Source organism: Podospora pseudocomata, chromosome 4 (assembly GCF_035222375.1).
Source record: "Podospora pseudocomata strain CBS 415.72m chromosome 4, whole genome shotgun sequence".
Classification (NCBI taxonomy): domain Eukaryota; kingdom Fungi; phylum Ascomycota; class Sordariomycetes; order Sordariales; family Podosporaceae; genus Podospora; species Podospora pseudocomata.
Window position 1 is genome coordinate 2,217,478 of NC_085888.1, and position 26,296 is coordinate 2,243,773.

A 26,296-nucleotide genomic window follows, 5' to 3' on the forward strand; every position below is an offset into this window, starting at 1 on the left:
AATCCAGTCTCCATCAGCCGTGGCCACACTTCCTTCAGCTTACACCAGTCATTCGCATAGTCGGGTACAATATCCCGCCCATACCGAGCATACCTTTACTATAATAATGCAGTAAAAGACCTTTAAAGAAAGTCAATAAGCCTTTGAATTATCTTTAAAGGCCTATTAACTATCGTTGAAAGTCTGGTAGTCATCCTTCAAGGTATGGTTCGCAATAAAATATGGGCCAACCGATTTTGTGTGTGTGTTGTCAACTATTTCGGTGCAGGTTGCTCAGTGAAAAAGGGGGGAGCAAAAAAGGGAGGAGAACAGTGGGCAGCGGGCAGTGAAAGGGGATATAGATAAGAGGTTATGTTTCATCATGAATGTTTACGTCTCTTTTGCATCATCATCATCATCATCCCACATCTTATATACTCCGCGAAACCAAACATGAATTGAAGCATAAAAGAATACGAGATATCATAAGATAGGGGGTATCATCATCAACAAGTACACGCTCAACTTCACAAACCACAACACCCACACCCACACCCACACCCACTCACTCTACGCCTCAGCCCCTCTTCTCCCCTCAACCTCATCACTCCTCACCCTCCTCAAAACCAACTTCTCCCCCCGTCCAAAGCACCCCAGACAAAGCGGCAACGGCACCGCAACCAAGGCCAAAACCGCATGAAAAACCAACGCCCTCTCCATCTTTCCTCCTTCTCCCTTCAGCGCACCACTCACAACAATGAATATCCCGCCCAACACCTGTCCCCCGCTCCAGGCTAACGTGCTCGTAACCTCGGGACTGATCGGATGCGTCAGCTCAACCAAAAACTCCACCACCACCGGCACGAGACTGAAGCTCGCCGCCCCCATCGCAGCCATGACCACATACGGCCCTGCCACCCCCCCGCTGTCCCTAGTGCCAGGCATCCAGATGAAAACCAAGTAACAAAGTCCAACAATGGGGACCGCGAACCGGATGGCCAAGAGGTATGATTTATACTTGTCGATCAAAGGCGACGTGATGGCCGAAGCAACAAGGCCGACGACGATGAGCAGTGCCCCAGCAACACCAGCTTCCTCATCGTTGTAACCGTGTGGCAACAAGACTTGGTTGAGGAGAGACGAGATACTATTGAACAAACCGACATAAATCGCAAAGGGGACGAACAAGAGATAGAATTCCGTTTGGCGAAGCAGGAATTTGGCCGACGATATCAACGACAGTTTCGGTGTTTGTGAAGAAGGTGCCACCGGTGTAGGGGGACGGGCAGGAATAAAAAACGCGGGGAGCGCGCAGACCGTCGACTTTGCCACCTCAGGGTTAGAGATATAAACAGGCAAACGGCGGCGGGGGGGAAGGGAGGATACAAAGGTGGAACTCACAATCACAGAAACATACAACACCATCCTCGAAACATCCCCCGGACCCTCAACCCAAAACGGAATAATCAGCTGCCCCAGCGCAGCCCCAAACGGGTTCGCAAGCGAGGTCAAGGCCGTAGCCGCCACCCGCCCCCGGTTGGTGAACCACAAGTCCGAATACCGCGTCGGAGCCGCAAGGACAAAAGGCTGAGCAAGACCGGTAAGGATCTGGCCAAACATCACCACCCCAAACAGCCCCTTTTCACCAGAGCGACACCCCGCATAGCGGATCCAGTTGCCCACGAGAATCAAGGTCGCCGAGGTGACAATCGACGGCTTCGGCCCGAGATGCAACACATAAATCACCAGCGGGGTGATGGCCGTAAAAGCAAACAAAAACGCCGTGCTGAGCCAGTTGATGGTGTTCTCGTCTGTGGAAAAATACCGAGCTGCGTGGCTGGCGACGGGGGAGAAGGTGAGCCACTGGTGACATGTTAGCAACCCACTCTACCCAGCTCAGGACATGCTTGGTCCAACCCAACGGCGGGATTCAATTCAAGGCCACGACACCGGTCAGATCTGGCCCCGACGAGGTAGATAGGCTTACATCCCAACTAACAATCACATTCAACAACGTCAACTGCACCAGCCCAAACCACCTCCTCCTGTAGACTTTGTACTCGACCATCTCCGCCGCGCTCACACTCGCGCCCCCCGACCCGGCATCCGCCTTTTTTGCTGTGTCCCTTGTTGTCGCGACAGTTTCGTTTAGTTCAATCTGCATCTCCTCCCCTGATGCAGCCCCTCGTCGTTCATCCCCCTCTGATAGCTTTCGCCACCCAGTCCCAGTGGCGTTCATCGCGTCGTTGTTTGGTGTCAAAACCTCTTTCTCATCCGCCGTCGATTGTGTGGTCGGCGACGTCAATCCATCCTCCTTCCTCGCCATTACGAAAAAGAAGGGCCACGCGCGACCCTTATATCGCCAAATGTATGGCCCAACAATAAGTTGGTAGTGTACGGTATGCAAGGCACAGCAGGATGGAAACGGCGGCCGCGGCACACGACCGTGTTCCTGCGCTCTGACTGGCTGGGATCGGTAAATTTGCGAATGTGTTTGGGCTCAGTTGCTGTCCGCGGGGTGCGTGGGGTTTCAGTCTGGTCAAAAAAAGGCGCGAGAGAGGTTGGAGAAGGAGAAGGGAAATAGATACGGATCGGACGAGAGATGACGGTTGTTATTCCCCTCCTCGACGTCGCTTCCTTGCACATGGGAAAGGTGCGCAGGTGATGAAAGGGGAGGGGGGGAAACCTCTCTCTGGGGTAAATGTCTTGGCGACTAAACCAGGTTGAGCTGAGGGATTGTCTGTAAAGAAGGAAGGGTGACATTGGAGACGGAGGGGAGTGTCTAACCTTCTTGGTTCGACGTAGGAGGTCAAAGGAGGGGGGTGGTCACCACCTGAGACGGGGTGATATCCTCAATAGTAACAGAAATCACGGTTTATTTATCAAGTATGTAGGTGGTTCTATAGGGGGTGGTGATTGGCTGGGATGTTTTGTGCATGAGTGAACTGCGGGTAGTTCATGTGGTTTGTGGTACAAGTGTGTATATGTATGGTCTTGAGATTCCACCTCCAAGATATCCATCAATGGGACCCCAAAAGCCTTCAAAATGTGAAATGTGAAACCAGGTGCCGTAGACTTTGAGATGCTGCAAGGGGCAAAAGAGGAGGCAAAGTACGGTTCATGTGGCTGTGTCCCTCTCTTGCTTCACTGCTCAGTTGTTAATTAATGATAATAAGAAGAAAAGTTCTCAAATCAAGTGAGGAAAGCACACAACGAGATCTTACATACAAATTCAGTGCTGCTCACTACCATGATGAGACGAAAAGCTCCCTGATTTTAAAGCAGCTTGCTCCCTGTTCGATCCGAGTTGAGATGAGATGGAAAAACCCCAACTGAACAGAGCGATGGCTCTCATCCCAACTCCCAGCTTTCCCAGGGTCTTGGTTAACTCACCCACTCCGCCACCGCTGCACAAAACAACCTCCACGATCCCGTCATGCTCACCCAAACACCGTAACCGTGCAACAATCACCATGTCTAGCCCCCGTGTAACCACACCCGTGTAACCACAAGCAGATCATACCAACCTCGCAAAATCCCATCAGGGTAAACCCCAGAGCCGATGTAAAGTCATGTGGTCGAATGTACATTTCCGGGACCATCTATGTCTCACTTCAAGTGATAGTGACAGCCCAGGTGCTGACTGCGTCAACAGTGGCCTCATCCATCACTCAATTGTTCAAAGCCTTGTGATACCAGCAAACACATGCGCGTAGGTACATCCCAAAACCGTGGGGGTCCCCTCATCTCATCTCACAGAGCACGTCAGATCCGGTCAACAGCACAAACCGGACAAATATGTGTGTGACACTGCATATGTTCCCTGATGGGTTTTTTGGTCCGGTCCTTCGGGCCATGGTAGTGGTAGTTCTCTTTTAGGTAGTCGGCATTGCTCTTCCCAATCGATGACGGCAGGTGTGCTCTCTGCCTGTATCCTGAACTTGGGCTGCTTGGCCAATTTTGGCTGTCGTATGCGCTATGTAAACGGTCCAGTAAAGACCATCAACACTGTCAATACCTGCAAAAACACTCATAAACAATCATTTACCCCCAAAAATCTAATGCGTTTTCCGTTTTTCTTTACAAGGTGTGTGAGTCATGGTAAAGTGACAATGTCGGGAGGGAGAGAGAGAGAGAGAGTTATGATACAAACAAACAGCTGGAGCAGTTTCCACCTATCCCCCCAAGGTACACACACATCATTCGATTATACAGTGAAGAGAGAGCGAATTCCCTCCCCTCCACCCAGCCATTTTTTCCAGGCCCAAATTCCCCCCCTTCTCGTGCCTCCCCCCTTCCCCCCCCCCCTCTCCCTTCCTCTCTCTCGCATTTGTCTATCGGAACACCGTAACCCATTCTATCAAAGCCATGCATGCAATGTGCCGAGAAAAAAAGGGCGCCCCATCCGTATCCTAAGAGTCTAGAGGAAGAAAGCCGGGTCCGTGATTGGTGGTTGGTAAACAGAGAGGGGGACCATCGAGAAGGGTTGATAAATTTGTGTGAATTTATTTGAGGACGGACCAGAGCTTGGGCGCGGCGCAGGCGGTAGCGCAGTGGGCAAGGTGGAAGACTGTTTTGTGTAACCAGCCAAGTCAGTGCCGTGGACATGTAGAACTCATGGACAATCAAGACATATAACTTACACTCCTCGACGCAGTCCTCCTTGGCGCCGCCCTCCTCGGACTGGGCAGCGGTGACACGCTCGACGCACTCGTCAAAGTGGTGCTTGGCAGGGGCGCACTCCTTGGAGTTCCGACACTCTGTATACATCAAAAAACAACCCCCAGCGTCAGCAGTTGTTCTCACAAAAAAGCAAGGGCACAACAGCATGCCAGCAGAAGCGGCAGATGTGTCATCGAGTCGGTCGGCCACTGCGGGCCCACGCCTGCCCGCTCAGCTCGCAGAGCGACATGGCAGCACGCCACATCTCTTGCTCCTCCTCCTCGACAACTATAGCTCGCTGCTGCTGGCGGCTCCGTGGTGTGCATGTTTGGGTGGTGGTGGTGGTGTGTGGTGATTTGTTGGTGACGGCATAGGCGGCGACGGCGACGGGGGTAGCAGCAGCGATGTACCCACCTTCCTCGAAAACATCCTTGGGATCTTGGAGCTCCTCCTCCTCCTCCTCCTCCTCCTCCTCTTCATCCTCCTCCTCAGCAGCCTCCTCAGCGGCGGGCTCCTCCTCAGCGGCAGCAGCCTCGGCCTTGGTCTTGGTGTCCTCCTGGGTGGTCTCGGCGGTGGTCTCCTCGGTCTGTATACGTCGTCGAATTATCCCGCTAGTCAGTCAGCTGTTTCAAAGCAACAAAAAAGTAAATATATAGCTTCCAGAGCTTTCGATCCTCTCTAGCATGACATGAAAGTGTTGTTGTCGGTCCATATCACCCGGGGTTAGCCAGCAACCCCCGGAGGTGGTGGGCAGCCGGCAAACAGCTAACCTTCAGGGCTCAAGGAGAAAGGGCGCATACCGTTTCGTGAGCGGGAGCCTCGGCCTCGGCCACCGACCAAGGGGTGGCAGCCTCGACGAGGTCAGTGATGGTATCCCAGAAACCCATTGTTGCAAGCCGGGGCCTTTGGTGGATAGTCAATGGCAAGAATGGGCGTGAGCAGTCAAGTGCCTCCTCCAAGGTATCGCGCGACGTTGGAAGCTCGCAAAAATCGGCCACATCGAAAACCGGCCGGGCTTGCAATTGCGGGATTTTGATTGGCCGCCCGCCCGAGGAGGAGTGACGAGCTGCACCCGGCTACTTCCGCCCGATCACGTGAAATGCTGAGGTAATTATTTGTGACCTTTACTGACGAGAGCACAGCAGAGAGAGGCCCTCCTGATCAGATCCATCTTCAGCAAGGCAACCAACCCATGGGAAGCCTGAAGGATCTCGTAGTTGTAACTGTGACTCTGTGACAGCAAAAGGCACAGCCTACCTTACACAGCCCTCTCTTACCTCATTCATACCTTTGCTGTACCGAAGACTATGTACAAATACCAAACGGGAATAACCCAGTTTCTCAAGTCACACGACGCAATCTCCAAGCGAGTAAGCCGCAGGTTTCCCGGATCTTTGAGATGATTGGGAAAAGCAATGTTTTCTTCTTCCGACTCCAGCTTACATACCAAATCCTCCACGTCCCTCCTCCATCCACCAGAGGCCTCTGTGTTTTAGGGGAAAAGAAAAGTAGATGCAAAAATCATCAAACTAAAAAAGACAAAAAGACAGGATAACACGCCCAACGCAATGCAGATAAAAAAAACCTTCCGTGTTGTTTCTGTTCCACACTCCTATACCCACTCATTCCCCCAATCATCAAGCACCAAAACAAAGCAATCACACATTAGAATAAAAACCCTACAAGACCACAAAAGAATCTGAGTATCCGTAAACTGTTGGTATCGAGAAAAGGTTGAAGAGGGATTGCGTTATTCAGCAGGGCTTGACCAAAAAAAAAAGACGCAGGTGAAGAAGAACAAGAAGAACAAGAAGAACAAGAAGAAGAACAAGAAGAAGAACAAAAAGAAGAACAAGAAGAAAAACAAGAAGAAGAACAAGAAGAAGAACAAGAAGAAGAAATACAAGAAGAAAAAAGAAAGCATGAATGCGGTCCAAAGAAGTTGTCCCATTTTCACCACGGTTTCCCACCTGTTCGTTTGCTACTCCCCAGCTCGAAATTCATTGCCGCTCTGCATCCTGCCTCACTCTCTCCTCGTACTGCGTCGAAATAGCCTGAGTCTGCGCCTCGACATAGTCCGGGGGCGGCTCGTCGGGAACGGGTGGAGGCGGCTGAGGCTGATCAGAAGTGCCGGCCGGGGCACTGCCGGCCGGGCCGGAGGAAGGTCCGGGCGCGTTGTCCTCGTAGGGCGGAGGAGGCTCCAAGTTCGAACCGGGGTTCAGCCCCATTTCCCGGGCATGGTGAAGACGTTCCTTGAGCCACTCGTACTTGTTCTGGAAGTCGCTGTGACCCCCATCCCTGAAGACAAACTTGACCTCGATCCGGGGGATGTGCATGGGGATGCCGCCGCCGGGGACAGGCCTGACGGTGCCACCCCAGCTCCAGGGACCAATCCATGACGACTGTACATGGGTGTCGGTAAAGTTCAAGGCGGGCGCAAAGAACGACTTGAAATTCTCGCTAGGTCTAATAGGGAGATATATCACCTGTGAGAGGGGGGACCGGTGAGCTCTGAGCAACTTCCTAACAAGGAGAGGGGGCGGTGGGATGGATGGTCTTACCCGCTCGTTGGTAATGTAGGCAATGCCATTATCGACTTTGAGAGTGTATGGGTTGGCGATATTGAGCTCTTTCGGCGTCGTGATCTCCAGCGAGACTCGTGGCCGTGAGGTGTGCAGGATTTTCTCCCCGGGGATAGGCACAATCTCGCCGTCACGGGTCAGCATGACCCAGCTGTCCTCATCGTTAGACCGAGAATATCGCAAGATGGTCCATTGATGCTGCTCGGCCAAGGCCTGATCCATTAGGCGAGAAGAAAAGAATGTGTATTGGATGTGGGGTTGGCGAGGAACAGGCTTAGAACTGTTCACGACAGGTGGGAAGGAGACGGCAGCGGTGTCATGGATGGGTGAGGGGGAGGTGGTAAGGGGGCGCGGCAGGGGGGGAAGGTAGGTGAAGAGTAGAAGACATGAGGAGGGCTTGATTCGGGTCAGAAGGGCAAAGCACACTTACTTTATTGACATGATGAGGAGGCGGGTGTGGTTAGTCGGCTGCAGATGGCCCGCTACCCGCAGAGATGGTGGTCTTGGGTGCGTCCCACACCAGGTCCAAGGTAGGGGGGGCAGAGAGCTCGATGGGGCTCGGTCTCGATTCGTTGCTTTGGGTCGCTAGCAGGCAGCAGGGTTTACACAGTTAATGGTAACTAGCGGCTTCGATCTGGTAAGCTACCTATATGGATGGTGTCAAAGAATATTACTGTACGGCTGCCGTGGTATTTTTGAGTGGACCGGGCCCAGCCTGTTGTAGGTGCTGCTAGCCTATGCTTTCTTTCCTCGACTTGATGCTGCGATGCACCTCGGCAAGCCAACCTGGCAGATGGATGGGTGTATGTAGGTGGGTGGTCAAGGTGAGGTGAGCTGTCGCCAGACGGGAAGACGGGAGAGGTCAGAGGCAGTCAGTCGGCCCAGTGATGGCAAAAATGCTGCCAGATCAGATCGGCTTCAGGAGGCGGGAGCTAAAAAAGGTAGGGGGCGGTGTTTGATAAATCTTCCCGAGAAGGCGGATGGCGATGATACAACGGAGCTTTCCTACACAACTACCTACAATACCTGGTAGTAGTAGGGTCTCATGTGAGGCGCGGCATGGAAAAGACAAAAACCGTCCGCCCGCTGGGTACACTACACTAGAACCCCGCGCTGGCCAATGCGGCGGGAACCAGTGGGACCTCTCACCTTCAGCCTGACCGCAACAAAACCGATGATACAGTACCTACAGTACACCACAGCACTACAGCCATTTATCAACCTGTCAGAGGCCCGGCTGGAATCTCACGATTTCGTTTCAGGCTCAAGCCATTAGGTCCCTCTCTGATTTGACAATCGGTGATAAAAATGGAAGGAAGGCGGGATATAGACAACCTTGCATTGCCCACGTCATTCTCTCAACCCACCTTCCCATCACCACGGGCACCTCTTCCATCCAGGCTGCTGGTCTGATATCTACCTACGGTATCTGCCTTAGAATAGGCAATGCTCTCTTTGGTCAGTCCAATCTCAGACCTGCAAGTTCCATGCTTTTTTCTCGTCGCACGAGGGCCACGAACCCAAGCAAGAACGCCATCTGCCGGCCAGCGAACTACTACTACACTACTACCTGCCCATCTACGTATGTACGGACAGCCGGCGACGCGCGACGTGCAGGTCAACTCCCCTCTTTGGGGGTCCCAGCTAATTCCCAGCTAATAGAGTACCGGCTGCTAGGGACAGGAGAAGCAAGTCAGACTGGAGGTGCCCTGCTCATGCTCCCCGCGCTCGACGACACTTCGCCCGTCGTTATTCGTACACGCCGCCTCTCTGCTGTTGGAATGTAACCTCACTCCCAGTCGTCCCCCTGCTTATCGTCAATTGAGTTTCGTAATGGAGCCTCCATCATCTCTCCCGTTTCCCGTCCTGTCCCCGGCGACCGTTGGGAATCCACTGCTGTTTGAGCCTCTTGTCGTTTCTTTCTCCAGGCAGTGGTCAAGTAGTCAGTTCGACAGCTACTACAAACAATCCAGGGCCAAGCCCCAAGAAGAGAGGTGGTGGTCGTCCAAAAATACTGTACCGAAACAGATCTCTGATAGAGCTGCACAGGTACCCCTGTCCCTGGCTGCCGGGACGCCCACACGGGCCAGCCTCTCGGTGCGCCGCGGGGGTGACGGGAATGGTGGGCACCCCCTTTTCGTCTTGTCCCATATCTGGACCAGAACCCCCAATCTGCAAGTCCGCGGGAGGGGAGCCACTTGTCAATGCTCTGCTCTGCTGTGACCTCTGCACCCTCTCGTCGAATATCCAGCGTCGCTGCCCCCGGCTGTTCTGTTGTCCCGGTACGGAGTACATTCTGCAGTACGGAGTACATACCATGCCACCGCCAAGGGCAGACCTGGCAGACCTTGCGTTAGGGCTAGCATTGCCAAGTAAGTACCAACTAGCTGGGCTCGCTGGTGTCCCTGCTTGCCTCGCCTTGCCACCTATCAAGACTGCGGATCTCTCACCGAGTATCAGGGGCCGCAGGGCGCTTTCCCGAAGGGCCCGGCCTTCTCCAACCCAATGGAAGGCTCACCGCCCGAATCACCAGCCAGTGAAACGGTTACCATGAGGCCCGCAAGGGACCAGCTCCGACGACGACATCGGTACCTTTGGTGGGGCTCTCCAGGGCGTTTCCCGATCACCTCTTCTTCATCATTCATGCCAACTGCCTGCCTGCCCATTGAAGCATGACGTCTTTTTGTCTTCCAACCGGGGACCCGTCCGGTCTCGCCCACGTCCTGCCCACCGCCGTTACAACAACTGAGCATAGCTCGGACCAATAGATACCTAGTCTGGGGCCCTTGGCCCGGGTCAATGAACTACCGCGGTTCTAACACCGTGCCACTTGCACACACGTACAGGTTTTCTCTCCTCTTCTCCTGCAGCAGGACGACAGCAGCCTTCCGGCCGATCATGTTCTTCTTTCCACGCTTTTGACGACAATGTGTGTTGAGGTGTCTGGAGATCTCAGCCCTGCTGTCAGTGATCGTCTCAGGGTCCAAGATGCAAAACTATCTAGTGCTTCTTCTCCGGGCATGATTTTGTCATTGCTTTTCTTTTTCGTACCAGACTCGAGCCACTTTTATCCCCGGGAACGGCTAGAAGATGCAATCAGCCGGCGCCTCATGTCGCATCGCTCGACGACACACCTCATCACTGCTCATCCGCCTCGCAAGCTCGGCCTCTCCAGTCTGACATGGTTCCTGAGATATGCGCAGGATCACCCAACCTGCATCCTCTGTACTCCAATGATGGCCGCCAGGGCGACGTCTCCGGGTGCCCTAGACGCTGTTCGTCAGGTTTTCCACATCCTCATCATATTCAGGGGAGACCCGCTGCCAAGCTCATGCACCAACGTCTTCCTACCGCTTTTGCGAGAACCTGCCTCGGTGCTTCGAGAAACGACCGTGCTGTACATGGCTGCATCTTGACGGCTTGGTCACGTTCGTTCATCGTCGGACTCACCAGCTCACCCCCCCAAATGTGGAAAGCCGGGCTGCGGTCGTCCGGACTGCTTGTCAACACCCCCCTGGAACGATCTTGTTGTTCGGGCGGTAAGACTCGTGGTTAAGTGTTATGCGGCAGTAGTAGAGCGTGATGTTGACCGTTTCTGACAGTAACACAGACCTGATCTTCAGCACATCGCCTCTTAGTTCTGGGGCTGTCGGGAGGCGGATCCTTGCGTAACTGTGCCTGCACACTACACATCCGCTACACAGGACCGCGCAGCCCGACAGCCGTTTCGCCTGGTGTGTTTCCCTATCGGGATGTATTGGTCATCAAAAGAGACGCCTCGCTTCGGGATCCCTCTCCTTATAAGAGGGTGCGTGGTCCCCCAAGACGGCCGAGAACAATCTACTGCGTCCAGAGGATTTTCAAGGACAACACTCTCCGAGATTGATAAGCGGCGGCTGAACAGATTTACTGAGCTGGCACGCATTCGACAGAAGATAGCCGCGGAGATCCTGTCTGTCTCGAGTCATCGGGCGTCAAGTGGTTTCCGTACCTGCCGCTGTCAGAGGGAACAGCACAAAGAGAAGCTGGGGCATGCTTGTGCCTGGGATCGATGCTGCCTGAAAGTATAGGGGACTCTCGGGAGGCATTGCCGTTGTCAAGAACTTGCCTCAGTCAGGACATCTTTCTCCGACAGCTGCAAGCCAGCTCGGTTTCCCACAGGAGGGGGTGATCAGTCACTTCTATCCCCAGAAGGCCTGCCTTTTCTCCGGCCCTTCTCTCGGTTGCCAAGGGTCAAGACAGCCTATAGCATCGGGCAGACATGGGCAACAGGGGGATGGTGGTTCGAGTTGGTGATACCGAACTCACCCCAGGCAGACACTGATTGGAATCGCAAGCACACCCTCTCTACTCCCGTCCACACAATCTGTCGGTGTGATTGGGCATCATGGCGAAGGGAGCACCTGCGGGCCAGCAAGAGCAGTCTGTTGTCGGCTCAGCTGACTCTCAGAAGGGGGTCGAAACATCCGGCTGGGTCTTTGGGCACCTACAGAATCTCCTCCCCACCGACCTCCCTGTCAACGCATGTGGCGGTTGTCCCTGCTCCCCGACGAGGCCGTTAGCGACCTATGGACACTCGAATATCGGCTATCCCGGACACCAGCTCAAGAGCATAATGTGTGGATTCCTCGACGGGCAGGTCAGCTTCTTGGGCCCATCCTCCTGGAAAGCGGATCAAAGAGCATCGAAAGAGGCAGGTGAGCACGTTGTACTGATGAGTCTCGGTAAAATGGTTCTTGTGGTAAATACATGATGAAATTTTCATCAACCATACAGTCATGACGAGAGCTTCATTAGCCAAACGACTCTCCGAACTCCCAACCATGATCATATCGATGACACAGAGAAACATCCCCGGCATCTGGAGATCAGGGAGGGGGTGTGTGGGGAAGGAAACAAGGTCAATCCAGTCATAAGTCATCCCTGATGAATGTGCAATCTCCTTTTTATGTTCTCGCCCCAGAGCCTATTGTGGCCCACACCTTCCAGCCTTCGTGCCCCATACCCGGAAGCAACCCCATAGAGCGGACAATACTGCTGACTTGGGAGCCTAGCAGCGGGGAGGTCTGCCGTCCTTGCCATCTCGCCACTCCTCTAGGACTTTTTCAAAAATACACAAGGACATCGATTGTGGTGTAGACAAGCAGCGGTCTGTGTCAGCCACCCACCACCCAGACGACACAAATCCCGTACGCGAACGGCTCGATACCCCTTCCCGTTTTGGGATCATGTATGATATGATGGGCCTTGATGTCTAGATCAGACAGGAGCCGTGTCTCTTTTTCCGTGGTGAGCATACGGGAGATGCCTTGAGACGCACGTCTTGGGAGGCGAATGTTTGCCGAAGGGGGTAGAGAGGGGCGAGAAGGTAAAAAAAAAGAAATCATGAAATTGTAGGCGAGGTCAAGACAACTCAGCAGCGCTGCCACAGCTGCAACAACAACAACCACAACCACAACCACGACTGCAGCAATAACAACAACAGCAGTGACAGTAAGAGGACGAGCAAACCTGCCCATTCACATGCTGGCCAACACACGGAGCCCAGTTTTACAGACAAGTCCATACCAAGTCAGCATAAGGTTGGTAATAAACCGGTTTGAATTAATCCTAACAAAAAAAAAAAAAAGTTCCCTAGCCTTACTCCAGTTCATGTACATGTCGTTTCGTGATGTGAGATGCGGATGTGTGTGTGGTGCTGTTCCTCCTCGTCTCTGTCTATCTCCTGGTCTTTCATGTCCAACCCCTAACCCTCCTCCTTGCTGTTCCAACACTAGGTCATCCCACCTTGACCCTTTCTAGATCTCACATCCCTAACCCTCGGTTTCATACAACTTTTTGTACAAACGCCCCCTCAAGACAACCAAAAATCATCCGCCTTCACCACCCCCCCCACCCTGGGCGTCCCAATCTTTGGCGTCATCCCTCCACCTCCACCACCACCACCGTTACCAACATGCGCAACAGAAGTATTAATCCCCAACCCAACCCCTTGACTCCCACTACCACCGTCCCCAACAACAGCCGGAACAACCTGCGGCAACGGCCCAAAGTCAAACTTGGGCATCTCCAACCTCGGCGGCTGGACAGGCGGCTGCTGCTTCTTGGCCGGGCTCGCCCCCCTCGACTTGGCCTCCACCGGCGGACCAAACCTGACATCCCTCACATCCCACCCGTCCTCCACCGCCGCCTTGACCCACGTCCTCAGCCCATCGTGAACGCCCCCATAAAACTTTTCCTTGCACATCCTCATCGTGCCCCCCATCGCCTTCTCCCAACCGCTAACCCTCAGCTCTTCCCTCAGTTGATTCCTCTCCTCCCTCGTCGGCCCCGTACACGCAATAATCGCGTTCAGCAGGTCCAAATGAGAAGCCAAATAATTCGTCGCGTCCCACTCCACACCCCCGACGTAGGGCGCCGCCGGAACGGGAGGTCGTTCCTGTGGGAAATGCCGCTCCATGTACCCCTCGTGAGTAAACACAATCTCAGGCGAGGTCTCATCCCGTGGAGGGGGCAAGGCTACAATGTTGAGGTTGTGCAGAAAGATCCAAAAGACTTCCTTGGTGACGTTGACCACCTCCTTGTTCCAGACCCGGTAGGGTCGCGGTTTCTGCATCTGGGCGATGAACTCGATTGTCTGGCTTGTTTTTATCGGGTCAGGGTCGCGGAGAAAAGACAAGACGGTGCTGGCGCGGGTGATTTTCTCGCCGGGAGAGGGCGCGTGCTGGATGTAAGTGAACAGGATGGAAGTGATAATGTTCCTCGTGGTGAACTCGGACGGCCCCTTCTTTTCGGGGTCAAAGATGAGATGCAACAAAGAGGGGAAGAGGGTCGCGTGGATGGTGTGGAGGTATTTCAGCGCCAGCGAGGTGGTGCAGAGCGCCTTGAGGCAGAGGAGGACTTCGTGGAGGAGCGCGTCTTCGTGTTCCTCTCTTGCGAGTCAAAAAAGTGTTAGTAACATGACCGAGAGGGGCGGGAAATAAGGGGAAAACAAACCTCCACTCCAACGCCATGATCCTCTTCAGCAAATCCACAATCTCCTCCATCCCGCACTGCCTGATAAACTCCTCGATCCACGCCACCGTCTCATTCCTCAACAACAACCTCAACTTGTGCAGCTTCCCCACCTCCACCAGCTCCGGCTTCTGAACCTTGCGCAAATAACTGACAAAGTCCCCCGGCAGCTGCTGGCCCTTCACCTTGGCTATGAAGCCAGTATACAGCCCCCGCCCGTCAGCTGCTGCCCATCCCCCCTCCCCTGCTGTCCCTCCCCCCACTCTCCCCCCAACCAAACTCTCACTGCTGCTCTTCCCCCTAAAATGCCTCCCGAGACTACTATCCCCCTTCTTCTTCGTCGGGCTCTTCTCCCCGCCACCACCACCACCACCACCACCACTCCCATCCCCTTCCCACCTCCCCCTCCCAAGCGTCAAAGACAACCCCCTCCCGTGCTTCTTCTTCTTTGTCGACTTATCCCCGGCCGCTGCCTCATCCAGTTCCCTCTCCGTCGGCCGTCCCCTCGCTCCAACATCCATCGACCCCCGCGCGAGATTCACACTCTGCCTCCCCTCCATCCCCACCTCCTCATTCTTTTTGGCCACCATCTCGGCCCAATCCTGACGAATAAACTCCATCTTCACCGTGTCGGACAAGTTCCTCATCTTGTACCGCTGATTCTCAGGGATGTTCCTCCTGTCAAGCATAGCCTCCAGATGCCTGTCAATATCCTGCGGCTCAATAGCCGGTAAGTCGGCAGTATTGCTCCCCGCTCGTCCCCTGGGTCTCCCGCCGCTCCCGCCGTTGGGAACCCGCGTGGTGCTCTTGCTCCTGTTTGAACTCCCCGACCCTCCACCCAAATGGTTATTCAAACCAGCCGGCGGCCTCTCCCCCACCACCACCCCCCCAGAATCCTTGTTCTTATCCCCCCCCCGTCCCCAAGTCAACCTCTTGAAACTGATCCCCACCCCTTTCTCCCTCTCCCTCCCCCGCTCTTCCTCCCCCCGTTCCCTACTCTTATCCCTCAGCCCACTCCCCGTAACATAACTCGTGAAGCTCTTCGGCCGAGGCCTAACCCCCATCCCCCCCGGCCTCGTCGTGATTGGCGGTCTCGAGACCCCATCCCCCCCCCTTTCCCCTTTCCCTCCTCCTTTATCCCCACCACCTGGAATCACAGAATGAGTCCCCGAGCTGCTGTTCCTGATAGGCAACTCCACCGGCGGACTGGTGCTCAACCCCCCGCTCGCAAACTGGGCGTAGATCGGGGGCGGACTCTCCACTCCCCCCGGTGAGCGGTTCTCCTTGTCCTTCCCCTGCCCGCTCTCATCCTCCCCGTTCTTGAGGTTCTTATAACTCTTCGGCCGGAGAAGCAACCCCCCAAGATTGGTGGCCGATTTCGCCTTTTTCGGCTTAACCGGCGAGGATGATGATTTGGGCGGTTTGGAAGTCCCCAGCGCCTTGAGGGTAGAAAAAGAAGAAAGTTTTGTCGGGGAGGATGGCGGGGGGTTGTTGGAGGTGTATTGCGGGTCGAACCGCCCTCTCGGAACGGGGGGTGGACGTTCAGCAGCGGGGGAGCGGGTGTTATCCTGACGGTTCTGAACCAATTCCTCCAGGGCGTACCCGTGCCGGGTTATGGGGGGGTAGCGGCTTGTGCTGATTGGGTTTGTCGGGGGCATGACCGGGGAGGTGGGCGGTTCCCAGCCTACGTGGTACACTCCGGCGCGGTTGATGGCGGCGAGGTTTTGCTCCGAGGCGTAAAAGTCTGGGTTGGTGGCTATGTTTGGTGGGGGGAGGGTGGTTGTGCCGTCGGAGTTGTTGCGCTTGTGATGGGGGTGGCCGTGGACGGGGGGGGTAGGAGTGCTGTGGCTGTTGCTGTTGCCGCTGATGAAGGAGCGGAAGACGGAGGATTTGTTGCGCTGGTGATGGTGGTGGTGTTGGGAGGAAGGGTAAGCAGCAGCATCATATGCCTCTCCCCTGCTGCTGCTGTTGTTGTTGTTGTTGTCCAGCGGCGGGGGCACCATGGTATGGAGATGCCCAATTGTCTCTCTCAATCAACTCAAGGTCGTTCCTCGGAATGCTGTATCCTTCTCCCTGAAAGCCCGCGTTTCGTTGAGATGCAAAAGAAATGCTTGGTAGGTAGTGAAATACCGACTCGACTTGAACTGGGCTTGACTTGGAAACACACCCGGTTTAGGTCGCTCGCGATGTAAAAATGCCAATTTCTCTCTCCGGCGACGACGACAACTAGAAAAAATGCCCACAAAAAGAAAAGACAAAAAACACTCTCGTCGTGTCGTGTGGTGTGTCGGTGCTGGTCGTAGTCGTAAAGTTATGCCATGCTTTGCGCTTCTGCTGCTGCTGCTGCTGCTGCTGCTGCGTGTTGCTTCGGGTGACGTCGAACGCGCGCGTGGAGAGTGAGTGGGTGAAGTGGATGTGGACAAAGTAGGGATGTTTCCTGCGCTCAGGTTGGCTGGAAGTTTCCCAGTTCTGGCTTCTGGTAGGCCCAATGAGGGTGGTTGTGTGCTTGTTTACCGGGGGTCGCCCCGTTGCCAGGGTGATTGCGCCTCGAAATCAAGGCCCGAAACACCGGAACCGCTTGGACGTGCCGAGGCCGTTTGATAAGATAGATACAGAGTACATGCCCCGCGATTTGACCCCACCATGATTTTGTTCCCTTGTACCCTTTGGCCACAAAGCAAATCAACAACAAAACTTGGATTTAGCAGACAGGGCCCACCGCTCTAGACAAGCACCAAAAGTAAACAAACACCATCCATCTACAAGCTCTACTACCAACTCATCAACCCTCTTCCTCTATCGAACCCTCCTCGCAACTGGCTTTGTGGTTTCACCACCTTGCCCTGCAAAACCGTAAATTTGACGATGCCTTCGCAGTCTTCTGGCTTCACTCTCGCCAGCCAGATGCATTGCGCTGCGCCCAAGTCGTCCTCGCCCTCCTGTGGCTTGATTGGCACCACACGCTGCCTCTCCTCCTCGGTCAGCTTGCCCAACTCCACCTCGTCCAAACCGAATGCGTCTGGCCTCCGATAAATCATCACATTGGCGCTGTACTTGTGTCCTCCGACGTGACTGATAAAATAGATGCCCACGCCCCCTGGTCGTTCATCGTCTAAATCGCGGTAGAGACCTAGTGGTGCTAGGTGCCTCTGGAATTCTTTTCGGAGAAGAGGCGCGCTCTGGCCGCAGCGTGCATCGCGGGTCTTTTGAGAGCAGAGCAGGATAAGAGCGCGATGTGGTGACGGCCGTGTTGTGATGTCCTTCAGCATGGCAGGCGTTGGTTCTGGAAGATGGGCTGTCATGGATGGGGGGATGGAAATTGGCTCGAGTGGCGAGGTGTTGGTAGGTGAATCGTTGATTATGGACACCAATGTAGGCACAGTAGCAGGTGTGACGTTTTCGACGACGGCGAAGGCAGGCAGTACGAGGACGGTCGTCGGTTCAGAGTACGAGGTGGTCCGATGCGGTGTGGGAATGTTGGAGGCAGAGACCATGAGGCGCTGGAAGATGGTCACATGCGTGTCAGTAAGTTTGTCCATCAACTGACGGAAGCCATCGGGAACGTACACCATTGCTGGGAGCTTTGGCATGCGAGATGGCCTGCATGATGCTCCCCTTTTCATCCGCAACATCGCGCACCCAGTCTGATTTGCCCGTCGCAACCAGAACATGCGTGCTCCATCCTTTCACAAAGCCGTAGAGCGCATCGGTTTCGTCAATCTTGAATGATTTTGGGTACTGAACAACGCAATTGCTGCAGTCGCGGTCGCAATCCTCGCCGTCGATCTCCTTGTCTACGACGGGAAAAAGGTCCGGGAGCTCGGCCTTGCTGCCCGAGTTGCCTATGTAGAGGGCCTTGGCGCTGTTGATGAGTGATTTGATGCCGCTCGCCATCGTGTCTGTTGACCGTTGCGAAGCTGTTGGAATAACGAATAAAGAAGTTTGTCAAGCATGAGCTAAGGGTGACAGGCGCCAAAGGGTGTGAGCTCCCGGCGGCGGCGGGTCGGACTTTCGGAGGTAAGGGTGCCCGGTATGCGGCTGGCCTTCAGCTGGTCCCGGTGGCCAGCCTTTTGGCAGGGGCGGGGTTATGTGTTTTCCTTGGGTTGGTGTTGAAAACAGTCTGATGTCTAGGAATTCGAGTCGGATGTTGAAGCGTAAAGCTGATTATCGGGAACTCCGGGGTCGGTCTTGAGACTTGCGGTCAGTAAGGTGCTGACAGAAATCCACAAGCGGTACAAGACGTCACCGCCGGGCGAGACATCGGAATATTCCTTGTGGTTACGGGATGCCCGGCACCGAATCGGTCTCTTTCTTCCTTCGTCAGCCCCTTGAGCGACATTGCACAAGTGTAGTCGTAGGGTTATGGTCAACAACAAGCTATCCATCACCAGCCCTTGAGATCCCAAGTTTGGTAAAATACATGCATGCACTCCGCGTTTCAGCAAATGGCCGGCAGTGGCTCCAACCATTGTTTTCCATCAAGAGGTTTCTCTTTCCCCGCATTTTGAGCCCTGCAGTGTTAAAGTGAATAGAACCCTGAGACCCGAAGAAGAACTGAAGGCTTCCAGAAGACATTCCTCTTCAAAGATCTAACGATATATTCCGATGGGTTCCCCAGCCCTCGTCCCCTTTTTCAGAAAGTGTCTCGTGGACGGCAGAAAACATCGGCGGTGCCATTTTCCTCGACTCAGATCCCTAGCTTCTCGCGAGACCATATATGGATGGCTCTAACGTTTCCTGCCACCATCCATCTACGCATCCACCCCCCCCCTCCCTTCCACTGCGGGTTGAAAGGTCGCGTCCCGCCCTATAAGGCTCAGAAAGGAAACTTTATTAAGATCTCGGCCGACAGTCTGCAGCGGTCAAGTGGACGCCCTTGTGCAGAGCACACCCCTCCCGCTGACGGATGATGGAGTCCCGCCACCATCAACATACTCGAGACAGGCTGTTCTTGGACTCACCAACCCTGGACTTTGTGTGCAGGCTACTCTTCTACCATGATCGCTCCCCCAGCGGCAGGGCCACCTGCCCATGATGCGGGTCTTGGCTTTTTCTCAGACGCTCTGGGGGTCCAACAGGAATAATTCCACGATTCAATCTCATGATGATTTGCAGGGACTATGCCTGCATCCTGTTTTGGTGTTGGCTGCTCGTCCAGTGTTCCAAGAATCCAGATCGGGCCCCAAGTCCCGAGTAGACCACTTGATGGGTGGGTCGGTGGGCTGGACCCCGGGCTGGTGCGGACGTCATATGCGAATCCTACCACACTCCCGTCCAAGTTTATAAGTCATAGATGAGCCTTCATCTTGACCCGTCATTCTGGAAGTTCTACCCGTGTCTCTCACACACTTACCTTGATATCAACCCGCATTGTTCACGTTTTCTACTGCCTAAAACTGGAAATTCCTTTTGATCAGCAATGGAGCAACTCAAGGGCGGTTTGTTGGTCGCCTCACCCGCCAGAGGACATACCGGGCCGAAACTCAGAAAGAAGCTCAGAAAGACCGTGTCAAAACAACGAAGCACCGTTTCCTGGCGGCTCGGCTTCTCGAGCTCAGCATCCACCAAGAATGATCAATCCGAAACCGCAGACAAGCCGCCTGTCTTGTCGTTGCCATCTCCCGACCTGAGCGATCCAAAATGGTCAGAGTTCTTCAAGAATGGGGGATGCTTTTATCCACAGGATGAATCCGTGAAACCCGCGCAGACATCGCAGACTTCGGTGTCTTTGGAGTCTTCGAAGCCCTCACAGTCCCCGAAGGCTTCAAAACCCTCGCTCTCAGAGCCCTCGAAGGCCTTGCAGCCAGCAGAATCACTAGATACCCTACATGAAGGCCAGATTGTTCCCGAACTTTCGCACCTCGTCATCAGCGACAGTGACGCCCAGAAGCGAATGTCAATGTGCTCCAACTCGGAAGCCCCAGCAAGTCCCAGGACGGCCATGAGACGGCGAGCCAAGACACCCATATTCTCAATAGGACAGCTGGAGGGCATTCCCAGACCAAGCAACGCGCTGGCCAGGGCATCGACCATTGAACTCATCGCAGAACAATACCGGGCTCTTTTGGAATCAGACAACGCAGCTCGTGAGGCGTCACATTCCGAATCCCATTCAGAACCGCCTCCATCCCGCCAAGAAAGGCGGTTATCCATCCGACGCCGACAAAGTTCAGACCATTTGCGGGATGAATCGAGAGCCCCCCGCCCGGTGGATACGGCTTCTAGCTCACCGATATCAGACGATGGGACGCTGGTGAGCTTCGAGGAGGAGACGGTGTACTTTAAGCCTGTGTCCTTCTCCCCGGAACCATCACCCCGACCACCGCCAGGCAGCATCGCAAATTCGCCGGCGCCTGATAATCTGAGTCTGCAGATATGTCTGGATTTGCTTACGAGGGATCTGGCTTCTGCGCTGGCAAGTCGGCCTAGCAGGACGCATTCGGAGACGTCGGCGCTGCAGGTTTGGGTTATGATTGAGGCTTATGAACGGCTGAGGGATCAGTTGGGGAGTGCTGGGCTGGGGTGCGAGGAGTATGGTGCGTTGGAGGGCATGTTGAACTTTTGGTTGAGGGCGTTGTATTCGATACATGATAATTTGACGGGGGGTGATCGATATAGCGAGAGCGATTATGGGGAGGAGCTTTGAGACGGAGGACCTGGATTAGAACTGGAAAGTGATGCCCTGGGAATGGTTGGATATCGAGGCGTTTTGGGCATGTTTTTATCACATCACAAGCACAAATATTCTGCTAGGATATCAACTGCCCTTCAATATCTCGAGAGTGACACTGGTGATGATTCTCATGGCCCCCGCACCTTCAACCCCCGCTTTTAGCGACTGCTGTGACGTCGTCTCCACTCTCGCTCGGCCAACTGCCGAAGCCCCGATCCTTGGCACGTGTCAGCGCGGCTTTCCAAGCCCCACCTGGCGCGTCACTGAACGAACGAAGCCATCGTCCATCGCCAGACAGAGAGAACACCACCAACCACCACCACCACCACAAAAATGGACGACGATTTTGGCGCCGACGCCGAGTTTTTGGATGCCCTGGCTTCCTCAGCCGATGCCATCACTTCTTTGAATAACAACAAAACCAACAAACAACCACTACCACCACCACCACTACCATCGCCACCGCAACAACAGCGACCCCCGGGCCCGCCCGCCTTTCTCCCACCCAAAATCCAACAACCCACCCCCCAGCGAGTAGAAAAACCACCACCACCGCAGCGGCACGCCTCCACCGCGTCAGGTCCCCCAAAAATAGTCCAACCAACCCCCCAACCCCTCCCCTCCCGAGCCAGCGGCTCGGGGTCTTCAATCCTCGTATCCCCGCGGCAAAAAGGAAACCCAGTGCTAGCCTGCATAAAGTCCATACCGTGGGAGTACTCAGACATACCAGCCGACTATGCCCTCGGGGCGACCACCTGCGCCCTTTTCCTGAGCCTTAAATACCACCGCCTCCACCCAGAATACATCTACACCCGCATCCGCCTCCTCCAACAAAGGTTCCTCCTCCGGATCTTGTTGGTGCTTGTCGACATTCCCAACCACGAGGACTCCCTCCGCGAGCTCTCCAAGACTTCCCTTGTGAATAACGTCACTGTTATTTTATGTTGGTCGGCGGCCGAGGCGGGGCGGTATCTCGAGCTGTATAAAAGCTATGAGCATGCAAGCGCGGCGGGGATAAAGGGGCAGCAGGCGACGGGGTATGCGGAGAGTTTGGTTGAGTTTGTGACCGTGCCGAGGGTGGTGAACAAGGCGGATGCGGTGGCGCTGGTGGGGACGTTTGGGAGTTTGAGGGGAGCGGTTAATGCTGATGGGGAGACGTTGGGGACTGTGGGGGGGGGGGGGAGAGGAAGGTTAAGGCTTGGAGGAGGGCGGTGGAGGCCCGTTCAGGGGAGGAAGAGGGAGGGGGGAAAGGGGGTGTTGAGGGGGCGGTTTCTATCGGGGGGTGCCGAGTGGTGGTGGTGCTGGAAGGGGACGCAAGGGGTGAGGGGGGGGAGGGGGGGAGGGGTGAGGAAGACGAGTGGGGGGCGGTGAGGAGGGTGGGGAAGAGCTTGGAGGTGGTGGGGGAGGTGAGGTTTGGGAGTGATGAGGATGAGGATGAGGATGAGGAGGGGGAGGAGGCTATGAGGGTGGTTGAGGGGGGGGAGCGGGGGCAGCAAGGGGTGAGTCAGGCTGCGGGGAGTTCGATTTCTGCTCCGGCGCCGGCTCCGGCTCCCGCTGCGAAGAGGAAGGAGCCTGAGCTCAGTGAGGGGATTGCTGCTGCGTTGGCAAAGCTCAGGAACAATGGTTAGATGGGCGAGCTTCGGGTGGCTTCGGGTTGGAACATCCTCGGTCACAACAGCACTGCACGTCACAGCACCAGGCGGAACCCTGGGCTTGTACACCTCGACACAGCATGCTGCTAGCACCGAAATGTGTTGTTCGGCATTTTTGCTAGTCAAGGGCATGGTAGTGCTTTTCAGTTTCTCTGCTTTGGTGCGGTGCCTGTTGAACAACCAAAGTAGGTTGGGTTATTCTTCAGGTCGGACCTGCCGTGAGAGGTCCCGTATCGGCGGTTTGCCCATCTTGGAGTAATCATGTCCCACAGCTGAGACCAGCTACGTGGATATGTGAGATTGGGAACTATGTCGGTATACATATGGGGTTTTTGGTGTTGCTCAAGGAATGGACAGCATCAGGTTCAGACGGCAAACATCGGTTTTGTTTTTTTGAACGGATTTGGGTTTGCCTCGGGAGAGTTCATGAGTCTTGGAAAAGAGACTTTGATCATCTGCCCAGTAGCAGTTTGGACGGGAAGGGCTTGCGGGTGGCTGCAGTAGTATCGAAAGGGTGGTCCACATGGTTGACGCCCTGTGACGCTGTTCATGCATGAAGCTCACGTCGGATTCCTGCTGCGGGGAGGCGGGTTTAAAGAAGGAGGAAAGGTGCAGGGTGATGTTGTCAGTCATACAACTCTGGAATATAAGCACGTTCTTTTGGGGGGTACTGATCAGCAATATATCACGCAGGGTGACACGGCTGGATGGGGGTTGTTCACATGTTCTATCCAAGGCGAGGTTTGATACTTGAAATGCTTGTTTTGCTGCGGTACCTGGATCTCAGCAAGGTCATGTCAAATCAATCCGAAATAAAAAAAAAAATTTAAAAAAAAAAAATGGAAACCACCATCCGAAGGGGATGGGACCTAGCTGTCTAGTCAGGCACCGGGGGATTCAAGTTTTGGTCATCTCATCGAGTTCGTCTGGTAGATCGGACGGCGCAATCTCGTCATATGGGCTAGGTCAAAAGACTATCGCATCATCATCATCATCATTTACCACTCAGTGCTACCATTCGAATTCTATCGTGTATGCTTGCTTGTGTCTCACTCACTCTTTGAGCTCCTGCTGGATTAGGCAGGTCTGAGAAGGATTGACCAATCATGATCTATTTCCATTGAGCTATACTCTTACACCCTTCGGCATTTATTTTGACTTACACAGAGCCAGACCATCATCGTCAACGACAACATCGACGAGCCGCCAAAAGATTCGACCGAAACACACACATGGCATTTTCCGGACAGCAGTTTTTTCTTTTTTTTAACTTTGACGCTTCACCTTGGCTCTTGGTGTGGTGGAGTGTGTAACGGCCTTCTACCTGCTGCATGCGAGCAATGGGTCAACCATTCTTGCATTGCAGGACGGTGGTTGGTCCGCATATGTCGTCCGACTCGCCAGCATGTGTGTGTGTGCGTGGGTGCTTTGGAGGAGGAGGAGGAGGAGGAGGTTGGGTGGGTGAGATGGGATGGGATGGGATGGGCAATCTACTTTTTTGTCAGGTTGCTTGCTACCATGAGTAGGGGAGGTAGGTAGCCATGTGTCTGCCTGCCTTGAGTAAGGTAGGGGCAGGAGGGGGGAGTGAGTGGTTTGATTCTGGTTTTAATGATGTCTTGCCCCGGGGTGGCATTCCTGACCACCATCTTTTCCTTTCCCTTCCCACATTTTGGGTCTTGTTCTCTTGTCTCATCATTGCCAACCGGGGATTTTGGATAGGTGTGTTTCTTGCGGTGGTGGGTTATTATATCATACTGCACTCCTCCCGCTTTAGGTTTTGGTTTTGCTGATTGAGCCTCGTCGTTTTGTTTCTTGTTATCACAGTGCTTCATGAGGCCATATTGGCGATTTATACCTACCTTCGCCTTCTCGCCCTTGGCCAGACGGACATCCCTCCCTTCCTTTTGGACTGTCACCTTTCCTTTCACAGAACCCAGAGAGGAATAAGCATAAACAGCCATGCGTATCCCCTGTGGAGTGGCCGCCTTTCTGGCGGCAAGCCACTCCGTTGTGGTGGTGGTGGTGGTGGCTGCAGCAGAAGCACCACAACAACGACAACATATGGCCTGGCCTTCAGCGGAGCCAGCATCTGCAAACCAGAAGCTCCCATCTTATCAGAACCCAAAGTACCACCCTGACCGCAAGAGGGCGAATGCTGTCAAGCAGGCTTTCAGGATTTCGTGGGATGGTTACTACAAGCATGCGTTTCCTCATGATTCGCTGAGGCCCGTGTCAAATTCATTCGAGGATGACAGGAACGGATGGGGAGCCAGTGCTGTCGACGCCTTCAGCACGGCGTTGATCATGGGGGAACACAAGATCATTGACCAGATCTTGCGCTACATCCCCGACATCAACTTCAACCACACCGACAGTGAGGTGTCGTTGTTTGAGACGACGATTCGATATCTAGGTGGGCTGTTATCTGCCTACGACCTCCTCACCGGCCCCCTGAAACCCCGTTTCGACTACAGCACCCACCAAACCTCTCTCATCCTCCACCAGGCTGTCCGCCTGGCCGACAACCTCAAAGTCGCCTTCGACACCCCGACCGGAATCCCCGACAACGACCTCTTCTTTTCCCCCCCTCGCAAAAAGGGCTCAACCTCCAACGGCCTCGCCACAGCCGGAACCCTGGTCCTCGAATGGACCCGCCTCTCGGACCTCACCGGCGACCCTCAATACGCCCGCCTGGCACAAAAGGCAGAAAAGTACCTCCTCCACCCCAAAAATCCAGCCATGGGGGAACCCTTCCCTGGCCTCCTCGGCTCCTCCCTCAACCTCGACACCGGCCTCTTTGAAGACGGCGCCGGCGGCTGGGGCGGCGGTACAGATAGCTTCTACGAATACCTCATCAAGATGTACCTCTACGACCCCTCCCGCTTTTCCGTCTATCGCGACCGCTGGGTGTTGGCGGCCGACAGCTCCATCCGGTATCTGATATCCCACCCCACCACCCGGCCCGACCTAACCTTCCTCGCCATGTGGCGCAACCGCACCCTGCACTACTTCTCCGAGCACCTCGCCTGCTTCAGCGGGGGAAACTTCATCCTCGGCGGCCTGACCCTCGACTCCCCAGCCTACCTCGGCCTCGGCCTCGACCTCGTCGCCGGGTGCAGAGCAACCTACACCGGCACCCTCACGGGAATAGGACCGGAAATCTTCCAATGGCAGGACAACACCGCCCCCCTGAACGCAAGCAACAACTCCCCTCCCCCGACCCATCAGAAACTCATGTACAGCCGGGCTGGGTTCTGGGTTACGAACGGGGGGTATCAGCTGCGTCCTGAGGTGATTGAGAGCTATTACTACGCCTACCGGGCAACTGGCCATCAGAAATATCAGGAGTGGGTTTGGGAGGCGTTTTTGGCTGTGAATGCCACGTGCAGGGTTGGGAGCGGGTATAGTAGTTTGATGGATGTCAACTTGCCGGAGGGGGGTGGGTGGACGGATTTTCAGGAGAGTTTTTGGTTTGCGGAGGTGATGAAATATGCTTATTTGGTCTTTGCGGAGGAGGCGCCGTGGCAGGTGAAGGCCGGGCTTGAGAATCGGTTTGTGTTTAATACCGAGGCGCATCCGATCAGGGTCGCGGGCGGGAGGGAGAAGTATGGGGGGTGGAGGGGGTAAGGGGAGGGAGAAGAGGGGGGAGTGATAGGTAGGGTTGGGCTGAGGACGGGTCTCGGGGGAGGTATAGATTGGATTGAACGAGGCTGTTATGGTAACAAGGGATATAT

The 26,296-nt window shown here is 54.8% G+C and overlaps 9 protein-coding genes across 9 annotated transcripts; 3 read left to right on the top strand and 6 right to left on the bottom strand.

Moving 5' to 3' along the window:
- Window positions 1-549: 549 nt before the first annotated feature.
- On the bottom strand, window positions 550-2,812 carry QC762_408180 (uncharacterized protein; the record flags this gene model as incomplete). Its single annotated transcript, XM_062890276.1, is given in 5 exon segments — window positions 550-1,302; window positions 1,381-1,842; window positions 1,967-2,667; window positions 2,685-2,707; window positions 2,767-2,812. 3 exon segments carry the CDS (start codon window positions 2,303-2,305, stop codon window positions 550-552), a joined length of 1,554 nt encoding a protein of 517 aa, XP_062743659.1. The 5' UTR covers window positions 2,306-2,667; window positions 2,685-2,707; window positions 2,767-2,812.
- Window positions 2,813-4,427: 1,615 nt separating this feature from the next.
- On the bottom strand, window positions 4,428-4,809 carry QCR6_1 (Cytochrome b-c1 complex subunit 6, mitochondrial; the record flags this gene model as incomplete). Its single annotated transcript, XM_062883700.1, has 2 exons — window positions 4,428-4,549; window positions 4,623-4,809. 2 exons carry the CDS (start codon window positions 4,807-4,809, stop codon window positions 4,485-4,487), a joined length of 252 nt encoding a protein of 83 aa, XP_062743660.1. The 3' UTR covers window positions 4,428-4,484.
- Window positions 4,810-4,831: 22 nt separating this feature from the next.
- Window positions 4,832-5,528, bottom strand: QCR6_2 (Cytochrome b-c1 complex subunit 6, mitochondrial; the record flags this gene model as incomplete). The annotated part of the gene is made up of 2 exons (XM_062883701.1): window positions 4,832-5,227; window positions 5,442-5,528. 2 exons carry the CDS (start codon window positions 5,526-5,528, stop codon window positions 4,832-4,834), a joined length of 483 nt encoding a protein of 160 aa, XP_062743661.1.
- Window positions 5,529-6,641: 1,113 nt separating this feature from the next.
- Window positions 6,642-8,275, bottom strand: QC762_408170 (uncharacterized protein; the record flags this gene model as incomplete). The annotated part of the gene is given in 4 exon segments (XM_062890275.1): window positions 6,642-7,127; window positions 7,203-7,503; window positions 7,654-8,228; window positions 8,241-8,275. The coding sequence occupies 3 exon segments, from the start codon at window positions 7,662-7,664 to the stop codon at window positions 6,642-6,644; spliced, it is 798 nt and encodes a 265-aa protein (XP_062743662.1). The 5' UTR covers window positions 7,665-8,228; window positions 8,241-8,275.
- Window positions 8,276-13,077: 4,802 nt separating this feature from the next.
- QC762_408160 (uncharacterized protein) lies at window positions 13,078-16,240 on the bottom strand (the record flags this gene model as incomplete). Its single annotated transcript, XM_062890274.1, has 2 exons — window positions 13,078-14,155; window positions 14,220-16,240. 2 exons carry the CDS (start codon window positions 16,238-16,240, stop codon window positions 13,078-13,080), a joined length of 3,099 nt encoding a protein of 1,032 aa, XP_062743663.1.
- Window positions 16,241-17,008: 768 nt separating this feature from the next.
- On the bottom strand, window positions 17,009-23,224 carry QC762_408150 (uncharacterized protein; the record flags this gene model as incomplete). Its single annotated transcript, XM_062890273.1, has 2 exons — window positions 17,805-23,224; window positions 17,009-17,737 (listed from the first exon to the last, which is right to left on the bottom strand). Exons 1-2 carry the CDS (start codon window positions 18,129-18,131, stop codon window positions 17,009-17,011), a joined length of 1,056 nt encoding a protein of 351 aa, XP_062743664.1. The 5' UTR covers window positions 18,132-23,224.
- On the top strand, window positions 19,657-20,883 carry QC762_408140 (uncharacterized protein; the record flags this gene model as incomplete). Its single annotated transcript, XM_062890272.1, has 1 exon — window positions 19,657-20,883. The coding sequence occupies one exon, from the start codon at window positions 19,657-19,659 to the stop codon at window positions 20,881-20,883; it is 1,227 nt and encodes a 408-aa protein (XP_062743665.1).
- On the top strand, window positions 21,244-22,281 carry RAD10 (ssDNA endonuclease and repair protein rad10; the record flags this gene model as incomplete). Its single annotated transcript, XM_062890271.1, has 1 exon — window positions 21,244-22,281. The coding sequence occupies one exon, from the start codon at window positions 21,244-21,246 to the stop codon at window positions 22,279-22,281; it is 1,038 nt and encodes a 345-aa protein (XP_062743666.1).
- Window positions 23,225-24,521: 1,297 nt separating the features above from the next.
- On the top strand, window positions 24,522-26,189 carry mns1B_1 (Mannosyl-oligosaccharide alpha-1,2-mannosidase 1B; the record flags this gene model as incomplete). Its single annotated transcript, XM_062890270.1, has 1 exon — window positions 24,522-26,189. One exon carries the CDS (start codon window positions 24,522-24,524, stop codon window positions 26,187-26,189), a length of 1,668 nt encoding a protein of 555 aa, XP_062743667.1.
- Window positions 26,190-26,296: the final 107 nt, after the last annotated feature.